Source organism: Phoca vitulina, unplaced genomic scaffold (genome assembly GCF_004348235.1).
Source record: "Phoca vitulina isolate PV1807 unplaced genomic scaffold, GSC_HSeal_1.0 scaffold67, whole genome shotgun sequence".
Taxonomy (NCBI): domain Eukaryota; kingdom Metazoa; phylum Chordata; class Mammalia; order Carnivora; family Phocidae; genus Phoca; species Phoca vitulina.
In genome coordinates, this window is record NW_022589770.1 from 5,596,889 (window position 1) to 5,623,263 (window position 26,375).

At 39.5% G+C, this 26,375-nt stretch overlaps 2 protein-coding genes across 7 annotated transcripts in view; both read left to right on the forward strand.

Moving 5' to 3' along the window:
* FREM1 (FRAS1 related extracellular matrix 1) overlaps window positions 1–1,436 on the forward strand; it is a 143,067-nt gene extending 141,631 nt beyond the window's left edge. For all 5 annotated transcript variants that reach the window (XM_032392475.1, XM_032392474.1, XM_032392477.1 and 2 more), the window contains one exon: window positions 1,363–1,436. In XM_032392475.1, coding sequence (XP_032248366.1) covers window positions 1,363–1,405 — 43 coding nt within the window. In that variant the 3' untranslated portion in view covers window positions 1,406–1,436. The remainder of the gene's footprint in view (window positions 1–1,362) is intronic.
* LOC116624491 (FRAS1-related extracellular matrix protein 1-like) lies at window positions 1,366–25,165 on the forward strand. 2 transcript variants are annotated; one of them, XM_032392484.1, is made up of 9 exons: window positions 1,366–1,435; window positions 6,997–7,146; window positions 8,868–9,106; window positions 9,938–9,985; window positions 10,267–10,431; window positions 10,616–10,744; window positions 11,190–11,305; window positions 20,520–20,605; window positions 22,906–25,164. In XM_032392484.1, the coding sequence occupies exons 2-9, from the start codon at window positions 6,999–7,001 to the stop codon at window positions 23,103–23,105; spliced, it is 1,131 nt and encodes a 376-aa protein (XP_032248375.1). In that variant the 5' UTR covers window positions 1,366–1,435; window positions 6,997–6,998; the 3' UTR covers window positions 23,106–25,164. The 2 variants fall into 2 exon arrangements, with proteins under 2 accessions (XP_032248375.1, XP_032248374.1); XM_032392483.1 differs by lacking the exon at window positions 1,366–1,435 and having other exon boundaries at window positions 7,068–7,146; window positions 8,470–9,106; window positions 22,906–25,165.
* Window positions 25,166–26,375: the final 1,210 nt, after the last annotated feature.

Genomic DNA, 26,375 nt, shown 5'->3' on the forward strand with positions numbered 1-26,375 from the left:
CTTTTTCACACTAGCCAAGGACACTATTCTTTTTTTTTTTTTTTTTTAAGATTTTATTTATTTATTTGACAGAGAGACACAGCGGGAGAGGGAACACACACAGGGGGAGTGGGAGAGGGAGAAGCAGGCTTCCTGCGGAGCAGGGAGCCCGACGCGGGGCTCGATCCCAGGATCCTGGGACCATGACCTGAGCTGAAGGCAGACGCCCAATGACTGAGCCCAGGCGCCCCCAAGGACACTATTCTTTTTTTTTTTTTTTTTAAGATTTTATTTATTTTTTAACAGAGAGAGAGACAGCGAGAGAGGGAACACAAGCAGGAAGAGTGGGAGAGGGAGAAGCAGGCTTCCTGCCGAGCAGGGAGCCCGATGTGGGGCTCGATCCCAGGACCCCAGGATCATGACCTGAGCCGAAGGCAGATGCTTAGTGACTGAGCCACCCAGGCGCCCCAAGGACACTATTCTTAACACGGATTTAGGCTCCCTCTGGGGGAGATAAGGCCATGACTTGAGAGCCCTAAATCGCCTCTCGTTTTCAGCCCTGGGAATGGGGAACAGATCAGTAAATAGTCTCTTCAGACTAGCGTAATTTTTGTTGTTGTTGTTAATGACTGACTTGGTGAAGACTCAGAAGCCCTCCGTGGTGTGTGTGGATTGATTTTGTGCGGCCGTTCACCAGGTCGGCCAGCCCCGTGGAGCTCTTATTCATTTCTGTGAAGAAGGGTGGTTTCGTCCTGACAGGAAAATGGACCAGACTTGTTTCAGGTCAACTTGTCTAAGGCCTTCCGTGCCCTGAAACTCATAGGACACCCTTAAGCTACTTGTGGGGAGCAACTGCCGCTGCTTCCCCCCCCCATTTTCCTCTGAGGCATGATTTCAAAGCCAGTTTGGGGTAGAAGGAAGGGGATGAAATAAATGGATCCTCATAACGAAGAGAAAAATAGTGTTTAAGATTTATGCTGCTTTCTCCAATGACCGAATCATTTATAAAGAAGCAAAAAGAAAAAGAGAAAAAAAAAAGCTTTGCTTTTACTTCCATTGATAGTAGTCTAAGAAAAAATTTAAGTTTAAGGAAGATCCACGTAGCCTAGATCTAAAATGCTTTATTATAATTTGAAAAAAAAAAAACTTTTATGTTAAGAACAGATTTAAGAGCATGAGTTTGGGGTGCCTGGCTGGCTCAGTCAGTAGAGCATGCAACTCTTGATCTTGGGGTTATGAGTTCAAGCCCCATGTTGGGTTGTTGGGTGGAGAGCCTCCCTAAAAAAAAGAGCATTAGTTTAATCTACTATGATACTAGACTAGATGTTTCTCTATTAAAATAATATTTATTTTTATTGAAAAAGGACATTTTTTCCTCTTAAGGTCAACCAAGTGTCAGCTACAGTTGGAAAAGACTTCACTCTGACTCCATCTAAACTGATTCAGTTTGACCCAGGTATGTTTTGTGTCTACAGTTTGTTTCCTGTTTTTGTAAGAATGTGTGCAGGTCATGGGGACCTATTTCAGCCACTCCAAGAGAGATCAGTTTGGACTTGAGGTTTTGTCCCCCATATTTCACTTTATCACAAGTGAATATTTATTTAAAATGAGAAGAAAACTCATAACAAATAAATATAAAAATGTCAAAGCAAACATCCAAAAAATCCAGAAAAGGGTGTCATCTAAAAAATTATTTGGGGGTGCCTGGGTGGCTCAGTCGATTAAGTGTCCGACTTTTGGTTTTGGCTCAGGTCATGGTCTCAGGGTCATGAGATTGAACCCCACATTGGGCTCTGCACTGGGCTTGGAGCCTGCTTAAGATTCTCCCTCTCCCCCTGCCCCCTTCTAAAAAAAAAAAACAAAAGACAAAAAAAATCAAATAAAAAGTTACTTGGAGTCCTAACATAAAGCTGAGCTAATTTAATTGCCTCATACTTTGATGGAAATTTTCAGAAAGTCATATTCGCATGAGGCCATTTCTAAATGATTTCTCTTGGAGTAGGTTGAAATGAGGAGATTCCAGGGAAGATTAATTAGATAGCACATATTTTGCTTTAAATCTGTGGAAAAGATTCTGCCAGGTGCAAAAGGGAATATAAAGCATGGTGCCTACTCTCAAAGGTGTTCTATCATGTGGGAAATAGAGACATGAAAACAACTCATTAAGAGGATATTGGGACCCAAGAGATGAGCTACTGTTCTGGTTAAGGGGAATCCTGGAAAACTTCCCAGAGGAGATGGGTATTCTGAGCAAGTAGAAGAAGAAGGAGGAGGGGACTTCAGGGTGAAGGACCAACACACTTTTGGGGAACTGTGTCTAAAGCACTGAGGCTGGATCCACACCTTCCTTCCCTGGCTTCTGTTGAAGGGGCGGGTAGCTCTCCTTCACTGCACGCATGGTTCTCTTTCCCTCTGGTCTGGGATGGACATGGATCACCTGTCCAGGGGCAAATGGAAAAGGCCTTGTGAAGCAGCCAGGGCTTCGGGCTTTGTGCTCTCCTGCAGAGGAGGCGTTCTACACTCTGAGAACATTCCACCAAGTCACAACTCTTGCCATTATCTGCCACTGATATGTGATGGTTCAAGCAAAGGCAAAACAAAGTAGACTAAGTATCATCACCGCCCCAAAATTGACATCCTTAATAGTAAACATAGAAAAGAAATGCCTTTCTGCCATTTATCACAAGTAGCATGATGTTTTGTGACTAGTTTAGTTTGCTAAGGCTGCCCTCACAAAATATCACAAACAGGTAGCTTAAAAACAGAAATTTATTTTCCCACCATTCTGGAGGCTACAAGTTCAAGATCAAGGGGTCAGCAGGGTTGATTCCTTCCAGGGGCTGTGAGAGAGCATCTGTTCCATGCCTGTCTCCCATGCTCTGGTGATTGGCTGGAATCTTTGGTGTTCCTTGGCTTCTGCTATATCTATACCAGTCTCTGCCCTTGTCCCCACATGACTTTCTTGTGTATGCATCTGTGTCCAAATTTCCCCTTTTTATAAGGACATCAATCATAATGGATTAGAGGCCCACTCTAGTATGACTTTATCTTAACCAGTTACATCTGTAAATAAGGTCATGTTCTGAAGTACTAGGAATTAGGATTTCAACATAAAGATTTTGAGTACCCAATTCAACCTATAACAATGATCCTTAAATTTGACATGAAACTACCCAAATATTATGATTGGCCTCCTTCCTGTGATATTTACGTTTCCTGACTCATGTAAGTTTGTTCCTCAAGTGACCTACTTTGTAGAAGAGCTGTTCCCATAAGGTATTTGATGTTCACCCACAGGTTGCTGCAAGGCAACACAAGAGTGTTCTGGTCAACCTGAAGATGAAAGATTTTGGTGCATTTGCACTGTGTATGTCCCTTTTGTACTTCATGTTAAGGCAGTTCAAACCTTTCCACTTTGGAGAACCAAGAGTCTTTGTCGTATGTTGTCTTTATTATTTGAGACCTGTTTGTCACAGGATCTGGAGTGATTTGGGCTTTCAGTAGATTTTGAGCAGTCTTCCAGGTGCTCCGTTTGGACTGATGGCAACTAGAAAGTATCACACTTAGAGGAGGCTCTGAAATCCACCTCTAGGAGGTTCCACTGGATAAGATAAAGGCTGATTTGTCTACAAGAGTTTACATACTATTTTGAGTAGATCCTGATGACTTCTGGAGGCTCTAACTGGTCGTGATTTTAGGGATTATTTAGACATTTTAAGAAAAAAATCTTACAAGTTAAAAAGGAACAGTACTTGCCTGCTCATTGTTTTGGAATTGACTAGCCAGAAATGGTTTCATTAGCTGAAGTTTTACTTTAGAGTATTTTAAAGTTCCCTATGTTCACAGGTCCTGTAAATGTTTATTTACTCCCATATTGTTAAACCTTGCCTCTTCTGGGTCTGGTGTCCCCACCCCCACCCCCACTGCTTTTATTTTCTTCAAAAACGTAGCCTCCGTGATGGGCGAAGAAACAGAGTGAGAAATCAAAGACAGTGGGATATTAGAAGGTTTGAGAACTTTGGGGAGGGTGCTGGAGAGAAATGGGTAACTTTTCAGTCTAGTGAGCTTCACCTTCCTGCCATTGTACTGAACCCCAAACTAATCCTGCCTACTTTGCATTCAACTATTGTGACTGATTGAGTCAAAGTGTAAATATTCTTAAGAAAATGATTGTTTTCCTTTTAAATATGTGTTCTTGAAAGGTTTGCTGCTTTCTTAATTGAGACTAAATCATTCCTACTAGTCAAACTGTTTTCCAAAGGAACAGATCTCTAAAATGGCATTTATTAAAAAACACTGAGGCGGTGTCTTTCAGTAGTGGAATCTGCTTTGCAGGAAAATATCCAGTAATTGACCTACTCTGTAAAGTGGGGTATGTCTGCATAAAGTGACACCTTTTCTTCAGCACCTTTTGTTTTATGGGAACAGGAGGCCAGTTCAAGCCTTCTGAAATTGCTTATAATCTCGGTGATTTAACAACTACTTTGCACCTTGAAAATGGGAGAGGAAGGAAAAAGAAAAACCCAGAATGTTCTTACTTCCAATCTCATTAACCTAGAAAAGTTGGTTCTATATGCACACCTGGTAGGCATAGAAACAAAATTGAAATGCAAGCAAACCAATCAGAAAGTGCTTAAATGAAATTTGGAAGAGATTTGCTCTAACCCTCTGGTTCTACTCCATAAGGTCTTAGAAAAACTTTAATTTTGCGGGGGCGGGGGGGGGTTGGGAGGGAGAAGGGGTACTATAATTTTTAAAAAAATGATTCTTAACAGTAAGAGGGCAATTGGTTGGAACTTGGATTTTTTTTTTTTTTGTATTGGAGTTTTATTTGAATAATGCTTGACTGTTTGCACTTTGAGAGTCAAAACAGTTCTTTGAACATTAAACTTCTTAATATTCATGTACTTTCTGTACCGTCTGGTCTCTTATCCCTTCCTGCCAGGTTTATTACAACAGCTGCCCATGTCGCCTCCCCACTTCTAGCCTCTTTGCCCATCTTCCTGGGCCCCTAAATCTTCCTTCGTAACACGGAGATTGATTTTTCTAAGACCTCCATTTTCAAGAGTCTTCCCTGTTGCCTATGGTTTAAAGTCTGAATCCAGCACCTGGTGTCCAGGGCTGGGCTCTCTGCAGCCTGGCCACAAACTGCCTTTGCTTTTTTACCATCTCCTGTTCCATGGTGTGAGCTCTGTTCCAGCCAGCTCATTCGCTCAGCCCTCCCTGTTCAAGGCCTTTGGTCTGCTACCTTCCTGCCTTTGCTTATGCTGTTTTCCCACTCCCTCCCTCCCAAACCTCCCTACTCTGGCGCCCACATACATACAGTATTTACCATCTAGTCTGTATCTCTTGGCAGCTAATCATACATAGCCTTGCACAGTGGCCTTTCCTGGTATTTACATCTTGTCTCTTCAAAGAGCTTTTAAATTCCTTGAGGTCAGGGCATGCTGACGTTACACCTCTGGCGTTCTCCATGGCATCTAAAGCCTTAAACATAAGTACGTAATAGATACAAAATGTGTATTTTGATGGGTCGATCCATCCCTCCATCCACGAGGTGGGAATTATATGGCACTTTATGTTAGGTGTTGCAACTTCTGTTTTAGCAAAGACTAGGAAAGTAATTGATTTAGGGATTCAGTTGATACGGAAAGCTTAACAAACCAGTTGTCAGCCTGTTTTTTTTTTTTAAATAAAATTATTTCAACTGCACTTAATTTTGTTTCCCTCTAAGTGCAGCCAGGAGTAGGATAAATGAACAGTTTCATCTCCAATGGATTCTGCGGGGGATCGAGGAAATGATTAGATCATGAAATCTGTGTGTGACACATCTTCAAAAAGGAGGCTGTCAATTAGATGGCACAATCACGAGGCATAAATCTGCAGCAGACAATGTGCAGGGAGAAAGGAAACCAGATTTTCAGAAGAGAAGGCTCGGGAAAAAATGCTTGACTGCTTCGGTAGATGGGTTTATGGGAATAAAACCCCTCTAAGAGCCAGTGAGTGAATGCCAGCGAGTAAAAGTTTTCAAAACAGTCCTAGGAAGCTAAACCACACATTTGTTTTCTTTCTTTTCCCCCCTTAAACTTGAGCCTTCTTTCTCCGCTAAATGGTACTTCTTCTTCTTTTTTTTCTTCCACCACGTTCTCTTCTAAATAAATTAAGAGGGGTATCCTGTAATCCGCGTCATGGAAACGGGTCAGGATCAGACAATCTCACAAGTTTCTTCCAGCTTTAATATTTTGTGTTTCCGGGGTTGCTTTGTGTCCCATCTCCGTGGTGACATAGCTGGGGCTATGTTTGGACCATCGAAACGGTCGGGTATTAAGTTCACAAAGTTGCCGTGAACCAAGCTTGATTGTAACTCCATGAGCAGAGGCAGACAGAAGGAGAAAAAAAAAATGGGCTCAGTCTGTTTCTAAAACCCCCAGCCCATAAATTCTCTCGAGGAAAGTATCAAATACTGAGTATTACATCATTGGAAAAAAACATTTGTGGGCTAGAAGGATCTCAGGAAGCTGAGCAGTGGATGGAAGCAGCTGTCTTTAGAAATCAATCATTTCAAGGGTTCCATGAATAGCATGGAGTACCATCCAATAATCACTTTTAACTGTCTCTGCCAACCTCTTAAGAGTTTTGAAACTATTAAGATTTTAAGATTGCAGTACTTGTTTATTCTTAAGGAGAGAAGGGGCGGGGCGGGGAGCGGGGGGGGGGGGGAAGTAAGTCTTGGATCTCATCTCCTAACCATTTTTTTTTTTGTTCATCCCTTGCACAATGCAGCTTACTTTTTTGTTACAGTGTTTGCATTGAAACGGAATCATCATTGTCCAGGAACAAATGTGGTCTTTTAATATTATTTGGGAGAACAGCAGGACTTGAGCGAGTTGCGAGCAGTACAATAGTTCGCTCAGGCTACTGCAGCCGAGCTGTAGACATGTTAATTAATATATTTCTCTGACACCTAGGTGATTGAAATAGCAATTAAAGAGTAATTAAAATGTTTACTTCTTGTAGGAATGTCAACTAAGATGTGGAATATAGCAATTACCTATGACGGATTAGAGGAAGACGATGAGGCCTTTGAAGTAATTCTGAACTCCCCTGTGAATGCGGTTCTTGGCACAAAGACAAAAGCTGCAGTGAAAATTCTGGACTCAAAAGGAGGTATTCTTTTGATCCTCATCTTGAAATCAGGAGCGGTCCTGGCGCTATGGCTGCTTGCTTTCAACAGCCAATGTGCTTGATAACGCCTTCAAATCAAAATGCTTAATTTCTTGTCAAGAAAGCAACCTCAGTCATGTTGTAGGCCCTTTATTCTGGTTTCTGCTTCATGTGGTTTTCCTCCTGCTAAGAACTAGTGTTTGAGAAAAGCAACAAGTCAGTGGCATGGTTGTTTTTTGTTTTTTGTTTTTTTTCCCCTACCCGTTTGTTGTTCTCACCAAGGGGGAAACAATGTTGGTGAGAATCTATGGACAATTATTTTCCCCCAGAGTTTGTAGGGCTGTAATTATCTTCCTCTGTTAAAGAGAGCTCTTAATGCCTCAAATCTGAGCCCCCACTGTAGTGTGACCAGGAAAATTCTAAGAGAGGAAGGAATTGGAGAAAAACAGTTGTGAAAGATACAGCTGGCTAGGAGACTCAGGAGAAGCTGGAGAATATTAATGAATAACCTTGGGTTGCAGAGCCAAGTAGGTCCTGGATAGTATCTGCAAAAAAAAAAAAACAACCTGTGAACTAAATAAAATAAAAACTGAGCACAGTCCTTGGTGCTCTGATTTTTTTTTTTCTGCCAAATATTTTCTACTTAGGTGTCAATTTAGGATTTGACAAGTGTCCAGGTACCATGCGTGGACTTAGACCTCTGCTTTTACACCTGTCGTGCCCCATGGTATGTTTTCCCTACCTGAAATCCACTCTCACCTCTTCTCTTTCCTATGATAAAAATAAACACTATCCCCTTGCCTTTATGATACTCATTTTTTCCACAACATCTTTCCCGATCACCTTTACGGCCAAATTCATTTCTTTCTCGGTAGAATTTTCTGGTCACAGTAAGTACATGAAATACATGAAATACACACTTTACACATGAAATACAAAATAGCCACATGAGGGTCGTGGGTTTAGATTTTTGTCACACTAATTGGAAATGCTTCTTTTTTTTTTATTTTTAAAATGTTTTACTTATTTATTCATGAGAGTCAGAGAGAGAGAGAGAGAGAGAGAGAGAGAGAGAGGCAGAGGCAGAGGGAGAAGCAGGCTCCCAGCCTAGCAGGGAGCCCGATGCGGGACTTGATCCCAGGACCCTGGGATCATGACTGGGGCCGAAGGCAGACACTTAACCATCTGAGCCACCCAGGCGCCCCTAATTGGAAATGCTTCTAGTAGAAGTAGCTCCGTTAAGGTTTACTGGCTCTTTGTTCTGTAACAGTTGAATGCTAATTTTTTATAACTGTTACTTGATTTCGCTTCTTCAAACGATTCCAGCATCTACCTCTAGGAGAGTGGGGAAAGGATGAGCACTTTGCAGCGTTTACGGAATGATCCTTGATCAGTGAATAAACCTGAGGAATGCTATAACATGAAGAGAAGTGAGGCAGTTTCCCCAGTACGTGGTCTGATTATAAAATTATGGCAATGGCTTTCGTTTGTGGTTTGTGAAATCAATTTCGTGACTTTATAACCACCCCGTAGCGGTGCAGAAGAGCACAGCTTTCCTGCATGGAAACGGATGAAGAGTAAAGGAGTTCTGGCAAATGGCAAAGAGGCAGCATCTGGGGGGAAACCATCCATCTAAGTTTAATGACAAGCTGCTGCAGGGGCTTGTCGATGTGATCTACCCGTTAGTGTACCATGAACTGACCTGCCATCTTTCATGCCCCCAGGGCAGTGCCATCCTTCATATTCCTTCAACCCCAACAAGCACAATGCACGGGAGAAGGGCATTTGGCACCCGCTATCCCCAGGGTCTTCCTCACCCACCACTTCTGGTTCCTTTCATCTGGAAAGAAGACCCCTTACATCTAACAAGCGGCTGGCAGTCACTAAGGGAGACACCCGACAGGGCTTTGAGTCTCCAGATCTTTCTCGTATGAAGCTTAGGACCCGGGGGAATGGCAAAACGGTAAGGATGGGGAACTTCTGGGATCTGATGTGCAGAGGACATTGTAGAAGAATAAAAAAATTTTAATAAGTGTTCTGAAACACTGAAGAAGCTGATTTGCATAGTGAATGGGAGCCATGGTTCCTTGCACAAGCACGCAGTCTCCCCCCACTTTGTTTAAAAGATTTTATTTTTAAGTAATCTCTACACCCAACGTGGGGCTTGAACTTAGGACCCCAAGATCAAGAGTCCCATGCTCCAGCGACGAAGCCAGCCAGGCGCCCCCATGCAGTGCTTTTTGTATACAGATATCATAACGCTGCCCACTGCCTTGATTTGTACTAATTGAGGTGATGGATGTACTGACTCATCCATATGATTTCTGCTTTGATTCCCTTTGTGATCAAAACAAACAGGGGATAACCAGTGACCCTGGAACAGAATGAGATTAAGTGATCTACTTGGGTGTGGAAACCGTGGCTTTGACCTTATTAGCGTAGGATTCTAATTAGGCACACACTCTGTGTGTGTGTGTGTGTGTGTGTGTATGTGTGTGTGTGTGTGTGTGTGTGTGTGTGTACTTGGACCTCTGTGTGCCACAGATATACCAAGAAAATAAGGATGTCTTTTCTCTATAACTGAAACTATGAATGTATGAATCAACACTGGTAAGTTGTGATTAGGTCCAGTGATTTTAAAAATTCTAATGATTTGGGCATGGAAAATCTTAAGTAACACATGTTTCAACATTTTTTCAGCACTAACAAGATCTTACTGAAAGGGTTTTAGCCTGTTGCTAGTTATTATTATTCAAACCAATTTTGTTCATATTTTGTACTTTGTTGATTTCAGGTTCTTCCATCCTCTGTTTATAGAAATGGAACCGCCATCATCTATAATGTAAGCATAGTCTGAAAGAATCGCTAAATTTCTTGTATTTCTGGATGCAAAATATTTAGTGAAACTATTTTTTTTTAATTTCTTCTGTATTTATGTATTTCTCTTAAAAGCCTGTTTTGACATTTGTTTTTGAGGCTTGGTGGTCAGAAAAAAAAAAAAAAAACACCTTTTACCTTTTTGCTTTAACCCAACTTTTGAATTGCTCATTTTTCCAGCAAACCTTTTTGTTTGCTGTCTGGGTGTTTGCTTTCTCTTTATTGTTGTTTTCTGGTTTCCTCCAGTATCACGGAATGGTTTCCCTGACGCTGGAGGAGGACGGCTCTCCATCTCACCAACGGAAGGCCAAAGTATCCATTATTCGTCAGTTACCAAAGACAAGCAGAGAGGCAGAGCTGCCTCAGGCAGATAAGGTAGAATCCACAACTGACTCACACTTCCCCAGACAGGTAGGGAAATCTTTTTACTTCCTATTCATCTTACAACAAGCTGTTTGCTGGGCTATAAAACAGCCTTCAGGCTTGGGGATCGTTTGCCCAACACAAACGCTACCTAACAAACGAAGACCTGAAGGGGGTGAATGTGCGATCAGATTACGTTAAGTCAAATCTACGTTACCTCTCCTTCCCATAGGACCCGCTGCCCTCATTTCCAAAGAACTGCACACTGGAATTAAAGGGACTTTTCCACTTCCAAGAAAGCCTCCGAAAGCTGTACAAGTGTGATGGGGTTACGTGGAAAGCTTGGAGCCCCCAAAGCGAGGTGGGACACGGGATGAGCTGCGAAGGATCTCTGCTTGCTCTATGCTCTGTGATATGCTGATAGACAGGAAATGATCTGACAGCTCTTGCTACATCCACCTGCCCTCCTTCTACTTTGAAGGTGAAGAGGAAAATATGGCCCAAGGGGTGTTTCACAAATCACAAAACACGTTTGTTAATCGATAAAATTTAAGAAGGTGTTTACTCATTTTGTTTAATCATTAGAATGTCAAAAGTGTACAATTGAAACAGTGCTGACTTCAGTAGTGTTTTCTGTCCAAAGCCATCACGTTCCTCAAGGTGGAGAATTGGGATAAGGGCTGACGTCCTTTCTGGTGACAGAACTACTCTAGTCAAGTTAGGGGACTCACGGAACTCTTGATGCTGAGAGCAGACTCTAGGTGGTAAAGACCATTCTGATGTGAACATGGACAACTGTATTTCAGGAGGTGGAAGGTAAATCCTGCCCAGCTGGTTGGCACCATCACTCAGGCTACTGCCACTCCCTGATCACAGAGCAGAAAGCCTCCTGGAACACAGCTGCCCGAGCTTGCAAGGAACAGTAAGAAACCCTTTTTCACTTTAAGTAATGTTTTCTTTCGTACTGTTTCTCTCTTTTCTCATGCAACGGCGAGGTCGCTGCCTTCACTGGAGCCTTGACTGTTTAATATCTACTTGGTTTTGTTTTAGGAAGCCCAGGAGAGCTCTGTAGTTCAGAATGGATTTGAGATTACCTTGATAATGTATTTTGACGTATCTCTCTATGTGAAGACTGTGCCGCTGGCGAAATTCTACGTTTTAGTTTCTCTCGGTCTTTTGGAGAAAGTCAGAGGAGCTTTTCTGAGTCAGCAGCCTTGCAGGTTCTATCTTTTTTTTTTTTAAATTAAGTAGGGATTCCTGCCCAGTAATTTGAAAATACATAGCAATGAAAGGTCTTATAGTATCAGACCTACAACAACGTCAGGGACAGTGATGATTATGGAACCAGACAAGTTGGACAAAGGGTCGGTGGGTAATGGAACACTTAGTGAAGGATGGCTTGTGGTCAAATCATGACAACAGAATTTATCTAGCCCAGAAGGACTTTAAAAATGCATATGTACCTATCCCTGACCACCACCCCCCTTTTTGCCCACCTGGATATTATCCAGAACAATGCAATTAGACTAATCTGCCCCATGGCTGGAAATGGAGACTAGAGAAGTCCCTGGTGAATAGCAGTCAGATCTTGCACTTCATCAAATTCAAAAAAGTTATGCTCATCTAAAAACACCGCTAAGAAAGTGAAAGGGCGAACCACATTTGGCAAAGCTCATCTCCAATTGTCCATCTGATCTAGGTCTCAAATCCAGAAAATACAAGCAATTCCTGTGAATCTGTAACAAAAAGACAACCTGATTAAAAAAAAAAAATAGCAAATGACTTGGAGACTTCCCAAGAAAAGATACATAATTAATAAGTGCATGAAAAGATGCACCACCGTTAGACATCTGGGAAGTGCAAATAAAAACCACAGTGAAATATCACTTCACACCCACTATAAAATCACGAAGACTGACAATACCAAATGGAGTTCTCATATATGCTGGTGGAAGTGTAAAATGGTATAACCGCTTTGTAGAGTTGTCTGGCAGTTTTTTATAAAGTTACGTACATTTACCCTGTGACCTAACATCTCTACTCCTAGGTATTTACCTGAAAGAGATATAATTTTATGCTAAAGAGGTGCCTGTCTGGCTCAGTTAGAGGAGTATATGAGTCTTGATCTCGGGGTCACGAGTTCGAGCCCCACGTTGGGTGTAGAGATTACTTAAATAAATAAAACTTAAAAAAATATATGCTAAAAAGACATTCACAAGAATTTCAAAGCACCTTTATTTTTTTTTTATAATAATAATAGTTTGGGTATGGGGCATCTGAGTGGCTAGTCGATTAAGCAGTTAAGAGTCTGCCTTCAGCTCGGGTCATGATTTCAGGGTCCTGGGATCGAGCCCTGTGTCAGGATCCCTGCTCAGCAGGGAGTCTGCTTCTCCCTCTCCCTCCCCCTGCTTGTTCTCTCTCTCTCTGTCACTCACTCTCAAATAAATAAATAAAATCTTAAAAAAATAATAATAGTTTAGGTAATTTGCCTTTTTGTTGTTGATTTATAAGGGTTCTTTATATTTTCTCTATCGACAAGGAAATAGATAAATATTTTTCCGATAAATTATTTTACGAATGATAAAATGGAATGAACTACTAAAACCTCCAACAATGTGAATAAATCTCAAAAACATGTAGAGAGGAAGCAACCCAACATAAAAGAGTGCATATTATATGATTTCATTTATATGAATAGGAAAAACTAATTTATTAGTTGGTGTTACAAATGAGGAAAAAAAAAAAAGTCATCCCTGGCAGGGATTGAAGGGTGACTAAAAAGTAGCATGAGGTAAGATTCTAGAGTGATGGAGATGTTCTACGTCTTGCTCTGGGTGGTTGTTACATGGATATATATACAATTGTGAAAGTTCATTGAATTGAATACTTAAAATTTATGCATTTTACTGTATGTAAATTATAACTGGATTTTTTTTTTTAAGATTTATTTAGAGAGAGAGAGGGCAGGGTGGAGAGGAGCAGAGGGAGAGGGAGGGAGAATCTTGATCCCACAATCCCGAGATCACCAGCTGAGCCACAACCAAGAGCTAGACACTCAACTGACTGTGCCACCCAGGCACCCCATAACTAGATTTTTAAAGAGTTAATAAAATATTTTAAAAGTCTGTGGCGCTTGGGTGGCGCTTGGGTGGTTAAGCGTCTGCCTTCAGCTCGGGTCATGATCCCAGGGTCCTGGGATTGAGCCCCATGCTCAGTGGGGAGCCTCCTTCTCCCTCTCCCTTTGTCCCCCCACCCCAGGCTTGTGCTCATTTGCTCCCTCTCTCAAATGAACAAATAAAATCTTTAAAAAAATATATTTTAAGTCTTTTTAAAAATTGGTCAAAGTATCCACCCTTTTTTCACTGATGTATTTCATGTCTTAAGTATGAGTACTATAGAGGTTAATCAGTGGCTTTCAGGTTTTTGTTGATGAGTGGGTGCTATGAAGTAAGTTAAACTATTTTTTTAATTTTAAAAATAATTATCGTTTAAATACATACATTCCCATATTGCTGTATGTTAAGGGACAATGAAGACATTCTTCCACCCAAGTAACTGGGTATCCTACTTTTATTTAACGTTTGTCTTAATGCATTGATAGCTCAGGTAGGGCGAGTGGTATAGGTCTTTTTTCCTTCTTGAGGAAAGAGTTCTGGTGTGGAATAAAAGCTCTCTGATTTAGCCAGGAGAAGACTGCAGCATGTTACGAAGAGGAGGGTATGGTGTCTATACCGACAAAAATGACGGGGCGTACAGAAGCGCAGTTATACTATAGCCGGGGTTACCAGATCAAATTGCTGCTGGGATTTGTTGGTAAAATATGGGTGAACAGAACGACATTAATCCAAACCTTAAGTTTGAAGGCAGCCTTATTGTTCATCTTCCAGCGGTCCTCAAATGACAGTTCAGGTAACTCTGCCGGCCTATAATGAAGCTCTAACCAGTTCTTCATGTTATGAGAAAAGTAAAGACATGGTGTATTGAGCGGTATCTTTCCATCCCTTCATCAATGTTGGCATCAGGTCACCAAGTATCTTTTCTTTTCTTTTTTTTTTTAAGATTTTATTTATTTATTTGACAGAGAGAGACCCAGCAAGAGAGGGAACACAAGCAGGGGGAGTGGGAGAGGGAGAAGCAGGCTTCCTGCTGAGCAGGGAGCCCGATGGGGGGCTCGATCCCAGGACCCTGGGATCATAACCTGAGCCGAAGGCAGACGCTTAATGACTGAACCACCCAGGTGCCCACCAAGTATCTTTTCTTAGAAGGACTGTTCTTTACTCTGATACTATAATCTTGCTTTTTGGTGTCAAAATTCATTTTTTTGAAATCATGGCAATTTGTAATAATATTGATAACTTCATGGTGACCAACCTACATTAGTCCCCCAATATATTTTTTATTTTATTGATCCATCTAATTGCAGCTGGGTTTTAATGGTGAGTACAAAGAGTAGGAAGACTAGTTATGCCTCTATTAATCTTGTCATAAATCTATGAATATGATACAGTTCCCTTGTCCCAATAATAAACTTGAGGCCCAAATTTATTTAAAAGTCTAGCTACTTCCTCGTGCATTTGACCTAAGATCTCGTCTGCAACTTGGGTTTAAGCACGTTTACACCCTGATCATTTACAGTAGGCTGACCTAGTTCTACACGCCTCCTTGCCAATAACGACTTCCTTTTATGTTACACTGTATAGTTTACAGAATTCTTTCCCCTATACTAGCTTGTTGGATCCTCCCATCATCCTTCTGTGAGGGAAGCACGTATTATTATCTACATTCTACAGATAAAACAAAAGGGATTTGGGGAAGCAAAATCACTCGCTTGTGGACTTCATTTCTATTATACTCTCCAAATAGCTCCATAAGGATCGGGGCTGTCTTGTCTCAGGTGAATTGACAAGCACACCTATGTTAACTTTGTGTTGAACTAACCTAAAGTAGGTTTCAAAACTATGTATTAGTATTTTGTATCTTTCACAGCAAAGACATACTACGATTTTTATTAAATTATGGACCCTAATTTCTTTTGGATTGGAATCAAAATAATCTTTCAGAGCAAACTTAAGGTACAGTCAGGTTCTCAGTTTATAAATTCATTCATTCAACAAATATTTGGGCAGTTACTCTACTGGAAATGTCTAGACCAGACTGCATCTTAAAGTATTATCCCCCAGTGTTGGCTTCACAGCTCAATAACTAAATCATTCTTCATTCATCAATGAGCTGCAGAGAAATTGACACCATCTTTCTCCAGATACATCTGTCCTATATGGCAAGTCTTTATTAAAGATTTTTGTTATTTACTTGAGAGAGAGGGTGAGTGAGAGAGAGCATGAGCAGGGGGAGAAGGAGAAGCAGGCTCCCCATTGAGCAGGGAGCTCTACATGGGGCTTGATCCCAGGACCCTGGGATCATGACCTGAGCCAAAGGCAGACGCTTAACTGACTGAGCCACCCAGGCGCCCCTATGTCAAGTCTTTAAACCCTTCATTTTACATCAGTAAGGTGTCATACAGTCCTGACAATTCTTTCCCACATCTGCTTCTCACAAAGCTCTATTGAGAATGTGAAAGTCAGTGGGGTGCCTGGGTGGCTCAGTTGGTTGAGCATTGGACTCTTGGTTTCAGCTTAGGTCGTGATTTCAGGGTCGTGATCTCAAGGTCATGAGATAGGGCCAACAGCATCAGGCTGTCGCTCAGTGGGGAGTCTCCTTGAGATTCTCCTCCCTCTGCCCCTCTCCTGCTCTCTCTAAAAGTAAATAAATAAATCTTAAAAAAAAAAAAAAGAATGTGAAAGTCACTAAATTTAAATGGCAGCATTTAGCTTTCATTAAGTTGATGTCTCTGGACCTAAATGTAAATAATGTGAGTTACAAGCTGTATTTGTTGATTGCACATATGAGAACATAAGTACAAATAGAAGGGTATTTTGTGCTATAACAACTATTATAAAATCTATTATAGCAGTGATGGAAAATTTCCATCTCCCCTATTAATTCAAGGGTATTAAAGATCATATCTAGTAGATCAAACGTGGTATGATAAGCAGGTTCAGAGTAATTTATTCATATTATTTTAAAGTTATTTTGGTAAACTCATCTCAGGGAATTATTTTAAGCTCTAGAACTGTGATTTCTTTTGAGATATAAAACTGAGAAAACTTTTAGAACAAAAAAATGTTTTTAGGGACAATTGGAGTTTTTCCATCATATTTTAGAAAGAGACTAATTATGTATCTATCAGTAATAAAACTCTTTCAAATTACACATTATCTGTTTACCAGATTGGTCCAGAACTTAGAACATCTATCAAATACCATTTCTGATGGTATTCTAGAATGTGTAAGAGAGGTAAAGAAAATATATATGGTCTGAGATTTTTAAAATATCATAAAAAGCTTTTAATTTTCAAATTTTATTTGAAAAAATGAAAATGAATATTTGATCTGATTGTATTTGTGTGATACTTCAATATGCATTGTATTTCGAAAGGACGAGAATGATTACCCCAAGAACGGTTAATACTAGCTACAGACATTTCAAAAAATGACTAGCGGCAAGTTAAAAGCAAACTAAAAGGAAAAAGAAAATATCTCCATGTTCCTTTGGTTCAGTTATTCTAAAAGAAGTATTTTTGGGCAGCAGGGCCACCTCTTCCATATAATTTTTCTCTGAACCCTAATACCTCCTCTACCATTAAACATGTTTTTACCATCAGATGGGCCTCCCTGCCTTCCTGGACCCATTACCTTTCAGGTTTATTGTGTTTTCTTCTTCTCCACCCTCTTTGTCTTGCAAAACAGGTATTCTTCACTATATCATACACCTGAATCTAATATAACTCTGTTATGTTAACAATACTAGAATTAAAATAAAAAACTTAATTTAAATATATATATATATAAAAGGAAGAAAAATATGTATTCTTCTGGGAATTATCCATTCCTGCTGTGATATAAAATTTATAGTTTCACCATTTCACAACCTGGATATTTACCTTCTCATGAATTAATTTTAGGAGATGATCTTAGATTTTCTAATTAGAATTAATATTAATATTAGTATGTTTTTGATTTGGTATCAGGGATCATTATTCAGTTCTGAGCTGTGTTTCCTGGGGCTCTCTTCCCTGAAGATCCTTTACAGAGCGTCATTTGCAGCACCCATGTTTCAAGAACAGCAAATTTTGCTTTTCTCCTTGTCCCTAATCAGATTGCTAACTCAACTCAATCTTTATCTCCAATCTCCTTTCCTCTCCATTGGTGTTTTATTATTTTTCCAACCCAGAGGAGCTAGACTCCTAGATTAGGTATTTCTTGAATTTACATATTGTAATCTCATCTGCTCATTTCCTTAGGCCGTCATTGTACATTTGGTAATTCTATTATTATAAATCATTATCTATAAAACCATTTTGTTTTCCCACAGGAGTGTCTGGAACCCCTGCTGGCCTGGCCTTAAAGAGTTACTCTGAAATACATCTATACTTAATCAAAACATTTCAAAGAAGTAGATGTTTATTTCTTTAACTAGAAAAATTAAAGTTTCTGTTTTTATTACTACACTTTGAATGCCTTCAAATTTCAGAGCTGCCCAAAGATTTTTATATGTATATGTTTCTATATTTTATTTTTATATCCCTCTCTATACACATCTATATAGATAATGTTCACACTATTTGGTGTGTATATGGGCATAAAGGAAAAGGAATATTTTTGTAAAATAATCAACATACCAGTGCCTAAATGTGTCTTTTACAAATAATTATGGTCTAACATGTTACGTATCCTAAACACAGCTATCTTCCCATCTTGCTTTTTTGGGGACTTTTTGCTTCTTGGAGAGACAAAAAAAGAAATCAAACTTGTACTTGACCAGCTAAAATGGATTTTACAAAGTCTGTTTTCACAATATTTTCAAGAATCTTAAAGCGGGAGGAGATGTTAAATATCCTTGAATAAGCCCTGTTACTTCTAATGATGACGGTGAGGCTGCAGTTACAGCCATTAGGGAATTAGGGGCAGAGCAGGAAGAGAACTCAGATCTCCTTTGCTCTGTTCAATGCACCATCTTTACTGAGGCAGCCCCTCGAGCCTTCCTTCGGCCTACATATACCACACATTTGGTATTCTGAGTTCTAAACCCTCAGCACGTTAGAATTACCATACTGGATGTGAGAAGGAGGGAAGAAGTTGGGCTCTCGTATCCTCTGTGACTGTCAGACAGGAGATGACAGTAAATAATGAGGTCAGAGCCAAGTCACAAAACCCAAATCCAGCAGCCTGAGGACATTCAGAGAAGGGGTGAAGAGACTTACGTATCTCAGAAGTCCTAGAAGCCACCACTGCATGATAGAACAATAAAATACTGGTTTTAGTGGGGAAAAAGTCATGAAGAAATGGATAGATTATGTTCTGCATATGTGATCTGGAAAAGCAGAGAAATGGATCAGAAGTTTGGAAAGACATACGCAAAATGAATAAAATGCCAATGGATATTAACCAGGCAAGATCATGGTGACTTCGTTTCTTGTTTGAAACTTTCTGTATTAAAAAAGGAAGAAGAGGAAGAAAAATAATCATTAGCTTTTTACTTAAAGCATTTTTAAAGAGCTTTTAATAGGCACCATTGGGGAATTAGAAACAACCAAATATTGCTTATAGGAATAATTTAGCTAGCTGCAAGAATAATTCATGAATAATTCTCATGCCTGTTATAATATCTATCATCAAAAGGATGAGAGATAACAATTGCTGGTGAGGATGTGGAGAAACGGAATTCCTTGTGTTACAGTGATGGGATTGCAAATTGGTGCAGCCATTATGGAAAACAGTTTGGAGGATTCTCAAAATATTAAAAATAGAACTACCATATGATCCAACAATTCCACTCTGGGAATATATCTGAAGGAAATCAAAACAGTATGTTGAAGGGCTATCTGCACCCCCATGTTTATAGCATGTTTATTATTTATAGTAGCCAAGACAGGGAAATAATCCAAGTGTCCATCGACAGATGAATGAATAAAAAAGTTGTGATACATGCCACATGTATGCTCGGAGGAATATTATTCAGCCATAAAAAAGAAGGAATTTCTGCCATTTTAACAACATAACACTCATTGAAGTTTACACTAAGTGAAATAAACCAGATAGAGAAAGACAAATACTATATGATCTCACTTATATGTAGTCTTAAAACAAAAAAAACAAACTCATAGAAAAAAAGATCAGATGTGATTAGCAGAGGCCAAGGATATGGGGTGGGATAATTGGATGAAGTGGTCAAAAGGTACAAACTTTTGGTTACTGGGATGTGATGTATAGCATGATGAGTGTAGCTAACACAGCTCTATGGTATATTTGAAAGTTATTGAGAGAGTAAATCCCAAGAGTTCTCATCACAAGGAAAACAATTGTTTTTCTTTCTTTTTTTTTTCTTTTGATATCTAAATGAAATGATGGATGCTAAGTAAACTTATGGTAATCATTTCACAGTATAGGTAAGTCAAAGCATTATGCTGTACACCTTAAACATAAAAACAATTCTATTTGGGGGGGGGATATTTATATATGTTTATAAGAACACATGCTTTAACTTCTACACCACCTATGAAGTTTTGACAGTGAGACCATGCTCATTTCACTATGACCAAAGGGTCACAGTTATTGGGGTATTTGATTAAATACACCAAGCGTAAAATGTAGGCCTCAAGTAATTTTATCTGAATAGTTTGGGTTAGCTTACTGGTCAAATTAATTGGATATTTGTCAAATTTATGCCCATTTAGAGATAGACTCCCCTCAAGAGGAGTAGTATTTTGGCATGAATTTTTATAAGTAGGTAGTTGCTGATTTTTTGAAAAAGATGTTTAAAACCTATTGGATTTGTGCTTTAAAGCTCAGATAGTATAAAAAAAAAATATCTCACTTTCTTTGCGGTCACCAATCCCACCTTACAGATAGTCATTAAAGTAAAAAAATAGAGTATTCAAATCCTGCAAAGTTCTTTCTATATATACGCTTTTTTTTTTCTATTTTAAACTGATTTGACTTCTGTTATGAATTTCATATCAACAGGAACATTGGGCTCCTTGTCATTGACGCTGTCCTTTTTTGTTTGTCTCCTTGTAGTCACCTGGGCAGCCTCGTAACAGTTCTCTCTAGACGGCACATGCGATGGCTCTGGGACATCAGTGGAGGGAAACCCTTCTGGATAGGCAAGTGTTTGCGCTGTACTGAGGAGGGAGGCGGGAACATCAAGAGGGCATCGCCCTCCCCCAGGCCAGATAATTGTGGCTCACAGTAACAAGCAACAGTTAGATGGCTGGACAATCTATTTTTTCTTTTTTGGAGGGGGTGCCCGGTGGACAGTGTGTCTTTTAAACCTCAACTTGGGGTGCCTGGTGGCTTAGTCGGTTGGGTGTCTGCCTTGGGCTCAGGTCCTGATCCCGGGGTTCTGAGATTGAGTCCCGCATCAGGCTCCCTGCTCGGCGGGAAACCTGCTTCTCCTCTCCCTCTGCCCCTCTCCTGCTCATTCTCTCTCTTTCTCTCTCTCTCCAATAAATAAAATCTTTAAAAAAATAAAACTCATCTTAATGACACAATGCTTTGATTATAGACATGCATCTCAAAGAAATAATAAGGGATGTGGTTTGGTTTATAGGTAAGAGAATTCAACAAATGCTATTTCTAAAAGTAAAAAAATTAGAAATAGCTGTAAATAGGGGATAGTTAAATTATGGTATAGCCATATGAAGGAATATTTAATATTTAATGCTTTTGTAAGGCAATGAATATTAAAGACAAGACAAAGTGCTTAATGTTTATGATTTCATCCAAGAAATATATGTTGGAGGCATATTATATATAAAATATGTAACGTATTTGTGACAGGGTGCTAAGTAAAAAAGCAGAGTCCACAGCCATACGAAGCATAAAATAATTTAGAATAAAATATTTATATATGTGATATATATATACACATATGTGCATGTGATATATACATATATAAAGAAGTATGCCAAAGAGTTAGAAATGTTTACCCCTATTGACAATTGTAGGTGGATCTTAATTTTATCCCTTGTTTTCTGAAGTTTTAATATCTTCAATTTTAACAATACCACAATCTCTTCAGAGATAAAAATTCTATTTTTAGGAGTAGAATTCTAAGGGCACATCAAAGTGAGTATTTTCACCATCTGTCCTAGAAGGTATTGGATTTCAGGGAACAATAGTAAAGCCAATCTTGGCTTCTCAAAATCTCTGTAATACTTAGTACATCTCTAAATTCTGAAATTTTCTGAGAGTATTAAGTTAAAGCCGGAGGAGACGTTTTCTCTGCTTCCATAATGACTGATTCAAGGCTCTATTCCCACAGAGTGCTTAGGCATAACATCTCCTCCTGATCAATAATGCAAGGAAACAATCCAGAAGGAGAGAGTAGTTCATTTTATTCTACCCCAAAATATTGAGGGAGAATCACGGGAGAATATAGGGTATGCATCTAAGACTGTTTTCATGGTTAAACCCGGTTGGGAGATGTCAATTCATGCTTTTATAAAAGACTCTTTTCTCATTGTATTCTCTTTGTTTCTACTATGAAGGGGAGTAAGGAGGAAGATTGTTTCTTTAAGAAAAATTACAAAAGCTTTGCAACACTAAAGTGCAATTGTAAAATAGCCAGTGGGAGTAGAGAGGCAAGTTGAGAAAAGCTGCTTTTTGTTGGAATTATAGCAGGCTGAAAAAAATCTTACATTCCAGACTAAAAATAATACCTAGTGAAGCTACTTTCAAATATGAAAACCAAGACATTTACATATCAAGAAAGAACAACAATAGACAAGAGTGTACCTGTTTCCCTGGGATAGGAATTCTGTCTGTAGAATAATGTGAATAATAATTACTGTTTACTAAACATGTATGTATGCCATGAACTTGACATGCATTATCTTATTTAATACTTAAAACAGCCCTCAATATACTATTTTTATTCCCATTTCTTAGATGAGGAAACTAAAACTTAGAGTGGTTAAGTAACCTGCCCAAAGATGCTCAACTAGTAGGTGGTAGATCTAGGATTTGGATTTGGATCTGCCTGACTCCAAAGCCATATATTGTTTTGTTTTTTGTTTTTTTTTTAATTTTTAAATTTTAATTTTTTAAAAGATTTTATTTACTTGAGAGAGAAAGTGAGACAGAGAGAGAGAGAACGAGTTGGGGGGAGGGGCAAAGGGAGAGGGAGAAGCAGACTCCCTGCTGAGCAGGGCGCCCGACCTGGGTCTCGATCCCAGGACCCTGGGATCATGACCTGAGCTGAAGGCAGATGCCCAACTGACTGAGCCTTCCAGGCGCCCCCTCAAAGCTATATGTTCTTACCTGTGTTTTAGGATTCCCAGGTCCTGTTCTGTGTTTTAGAACGTAGGCCCATGTTTGTATGTGATTCCTGAGCTTAGAGCAATAGACTGATATGATCTTCAAGCATAAATGTAATATTGGCACATTCCTTGGTTCACATTAGGTTTGAATGACCAAGTGCGTGCTGGCCGCTGGGAGTGGATCGGCGGGGAAGCTGTCACCTTCACCAACTGGAGGAAAGGGCCCCCTCAACGTTTAAAGCGTGGCAAGAACTGCGTTTTGGCTCAGAGACAAGGGAAATGGCAAACACAGGACTGTGGGAAGGGCAAGGCTCACAATTACGTGTGCTCCAGGAAACTCTAAACGTAACTGGCCTCCAGGTGCCCACCTGGGATTTCTCACCTATTTATTCACAGGATTTGTGCATATTGTTCAATACAAAACAAGGTGTCATGACTGACTTAGTACATTTTTTTTATCATAGTATATGAGTGATTCTATCTAGTAAAAAAGGAACATTGAAGAATAGTTCCAGGAAGATTGATCAATGAGCATTTTTTCAGGAAGAGATACAATTCTTACATCTCAGTACCTTTCAAAACAAATGCCTGAAGTATTATATGGTACAAGATGTGCTTACTCCTACCCTGACCCCACTCCGTATCTGAGTTCATACCAAGTTCATGGTCCTTGGATTTTTTTTGTCCCAAGACCTCAAGTTTTTGTCCCATTCTGAAATCTGTCCTGCAGGTGTTTGTACCACTTCAGTCTGAAGAAAGCTAACCCTACCAGCTCATTAAATCACAGCTGAACAGCAAAGGGTCACTTTGTCCCTTTGGAGCCCTTTCGAATGTGAAACCTGAGATAAGAGGCTTGTGGATAAAAAAGGAGAATTCTCTGTGGTGGAAAAGGAAGGCTTTAGATGGGGGAATCTTGCAGATGGAAGCTTATTTGCAAAGCTCTAGTTCAGGTAAGAATTCAGAGGCTACCTGTACGTCAGGGGTCTACCCATCCCTACTCATGAGACAGATCTCTTTTTCCAGTAAAAATGTTGGCATCTTACCATCCCAGAGCTAATCATTACGCTTCTCCCAGCCTTACAGATTCATGAGAAATTTGAAGTAATGTGAACCTCTCTTTTCATTTGGGTATGTGGTACGGACTAACATTTCTCAAGGACATTTGGAATAGAGTTTATATGAGTGATGGTTAACACATGGAAGAAAAATACTGCTTCCTCAGAAGTGTCCCAATGAACTATGTTGATGAACAAAGAAAAATAATACTGAAAACAGAGCCCTTGAATACCTACATTCTCAGAACAGATTTTGATATAACTTTGAGCCCTTAAATCTCTAATATTTCTAGAATGGCATGCTAACCTGATTCTGTAACATAAAGGTCCCTTATTAATTTATAATATCAGCTGAATGAAACATTTTTGTACCAGCAAAGCGTGTTGCAGCCTTACAGGAACTCCCTTCTGAAATCAAGGTTTAATTACAGGAAATTAGAAATTTATTTCTGAAGCATTTGCTCAGAATTTTCCTCTTTTCATAATCACTGAAAAATATGGTTGTGCCAAATGTAACTTACTCTATGAGTAATTCAGAGTAATTTCAGAGTAAAATGGGGTTACCAAGTAGACTAAAGCTTTGGTGCAGGTTTTATTAGAATAACACATTCGGTAAAACTAAAATAAATGGAAGAAATTCAGTCCCGTTTCTGGATATAAAATATGACAAGCTTGTTTTATTTCTGCTCATTTATCAAGATTTTCAGTATGAGATATTTACAAAGAGAAGTGCGGCTAATGTTTAGGCATTCCTACCTCTTACTTAAATTTAAAAGCATGGTGGCGTCGGGAGGCTCCTTACTTTAGGTATCCCAAGTAGGCTCTAGACTGATTACAACATCCAGGTCTCTCGTACAACACAAACACTCTCTGGTATTTAACCAAAAGTTGCAAAACCCACCCTCCATACCAGCTCCAACCCTTTCTGATCCACTGGCCTCTGCCATGTGGGAAGGTGAGATGCCAGATAATGTAGCAAAGAGTTAGTTACCTAAAGAGTGATATCCTAGAAGGGAAAGTACAAGCTCAAGAAAGAAAGAGTTCAGGGGCCAGTCCCTGCTAGAACTCCAGAGCTATAGTAACTATTTAAAACTGGGAATCCAGAACCAGGGCTGTTATGGAGAGAACCTGGTCAGCATGGTAGATTTTTATACTTGTCTGCAATGCCAATGATGTTTAAGTGTAATTGCAAATGCTAGCACAAAGAGAGAATGTTTTATGATTTTTGTAGCAACTAGAAATACTAGAATAATATTTTTAAATGTTCCTGATCATGAAAGCATCAATCAGGTTGTAAAATGCAAGTAATTGAATGAAGATACAAACAAGAATTCAGAGAAGTGGGGGGGGGGGCTGGGCAATATTTATCATGACCTTTATTTCTTTCTCATGATTGCGCTTTGACTCAGGGGGAAAAAAAGGAAATGATTGTCATAAAAAAAAAAAAGAGAGAGAGAGACAGGGGCACCTGGCTGGCTCAGTTGGTGGATCTCAGGGTTGTGAGTTCAAGAATCATGTTGGGTGTAGAGATTCATGTTGGATGTAGAGATTACTTAAAAATAAAATCTTAAAAAAAAAAAGTAAATGATGGTCATGGTTCTCTCCATCTAGATTGGTCACTGTCACCTGTCAGATTCTGGTGGGAGCAGGAAGGAAGGAAATGGAATAATGGTAGAATAAGGAATGGGTGATTATAGGAAAGAGGAGAGAACGGTTGAGCAGGGAGAGATGGGACAGATGGTAGCTAAGAAGGAGAGCATCAGAAAGAAGGACCTAAATGCCACCCAGCTCTTCTCCCCAGGTTTGAATACCAACTCAGGAAAAGCCCCCTCTACCCAAGGGCATCAACCCAGCTAAGTAGCGTGTAGCTTTTCAGAATCCTGTGATTTTTGCTCTTTAACCAAAACATACATATGTATATAGCATATATTTTGCTGAACATAAACTTAAAATCATATAATTATTTCATCTCCTTCCAAGGAGTGGTAAAAATGAACCAGGTGACATCGATTTATGTTTCTGTTTTTGTTTATTTTTAATACAGCCAAAAATAACATGCACATATTTTCATTAACACTATGGTTTGTATAACTCAAACCAGGAACTGGTGCTGATTAATTTTTGCAACAAAGCAGCCTATTAAATGTCCTATCTCTAGCATTGTATCAAAATTAATAAAATAAACTTATTTCTACTTCTGAACTGTTGCTTTAGCTTTTCACATTTTATATTTATTCTAGCCATTGGAAGAAGGGATGGAAAGGGAAACTCAACATGTCTTTTTTTTATCCTTGCTGTTTAAATCAACCTTTAGCTACACGGCTTTCATCCATCTACCCAGCCACCCAGCCATCAATCCATCTACCATTTATTCAATGAATATTATTGAATATCGAGTGCCAGCCCCTCACCTGTTCTAGAGACTGGAGATATTACTGTTATCAAGATATGAAAATAAAAGTATAAAAGCATAGTGTATACATGCAAATTTCTAATAGTTTTTTTTTTTTTTTAGTGTGAAACTCTTTATCAGGGAGGAAGTCACAGTGGAAATCATT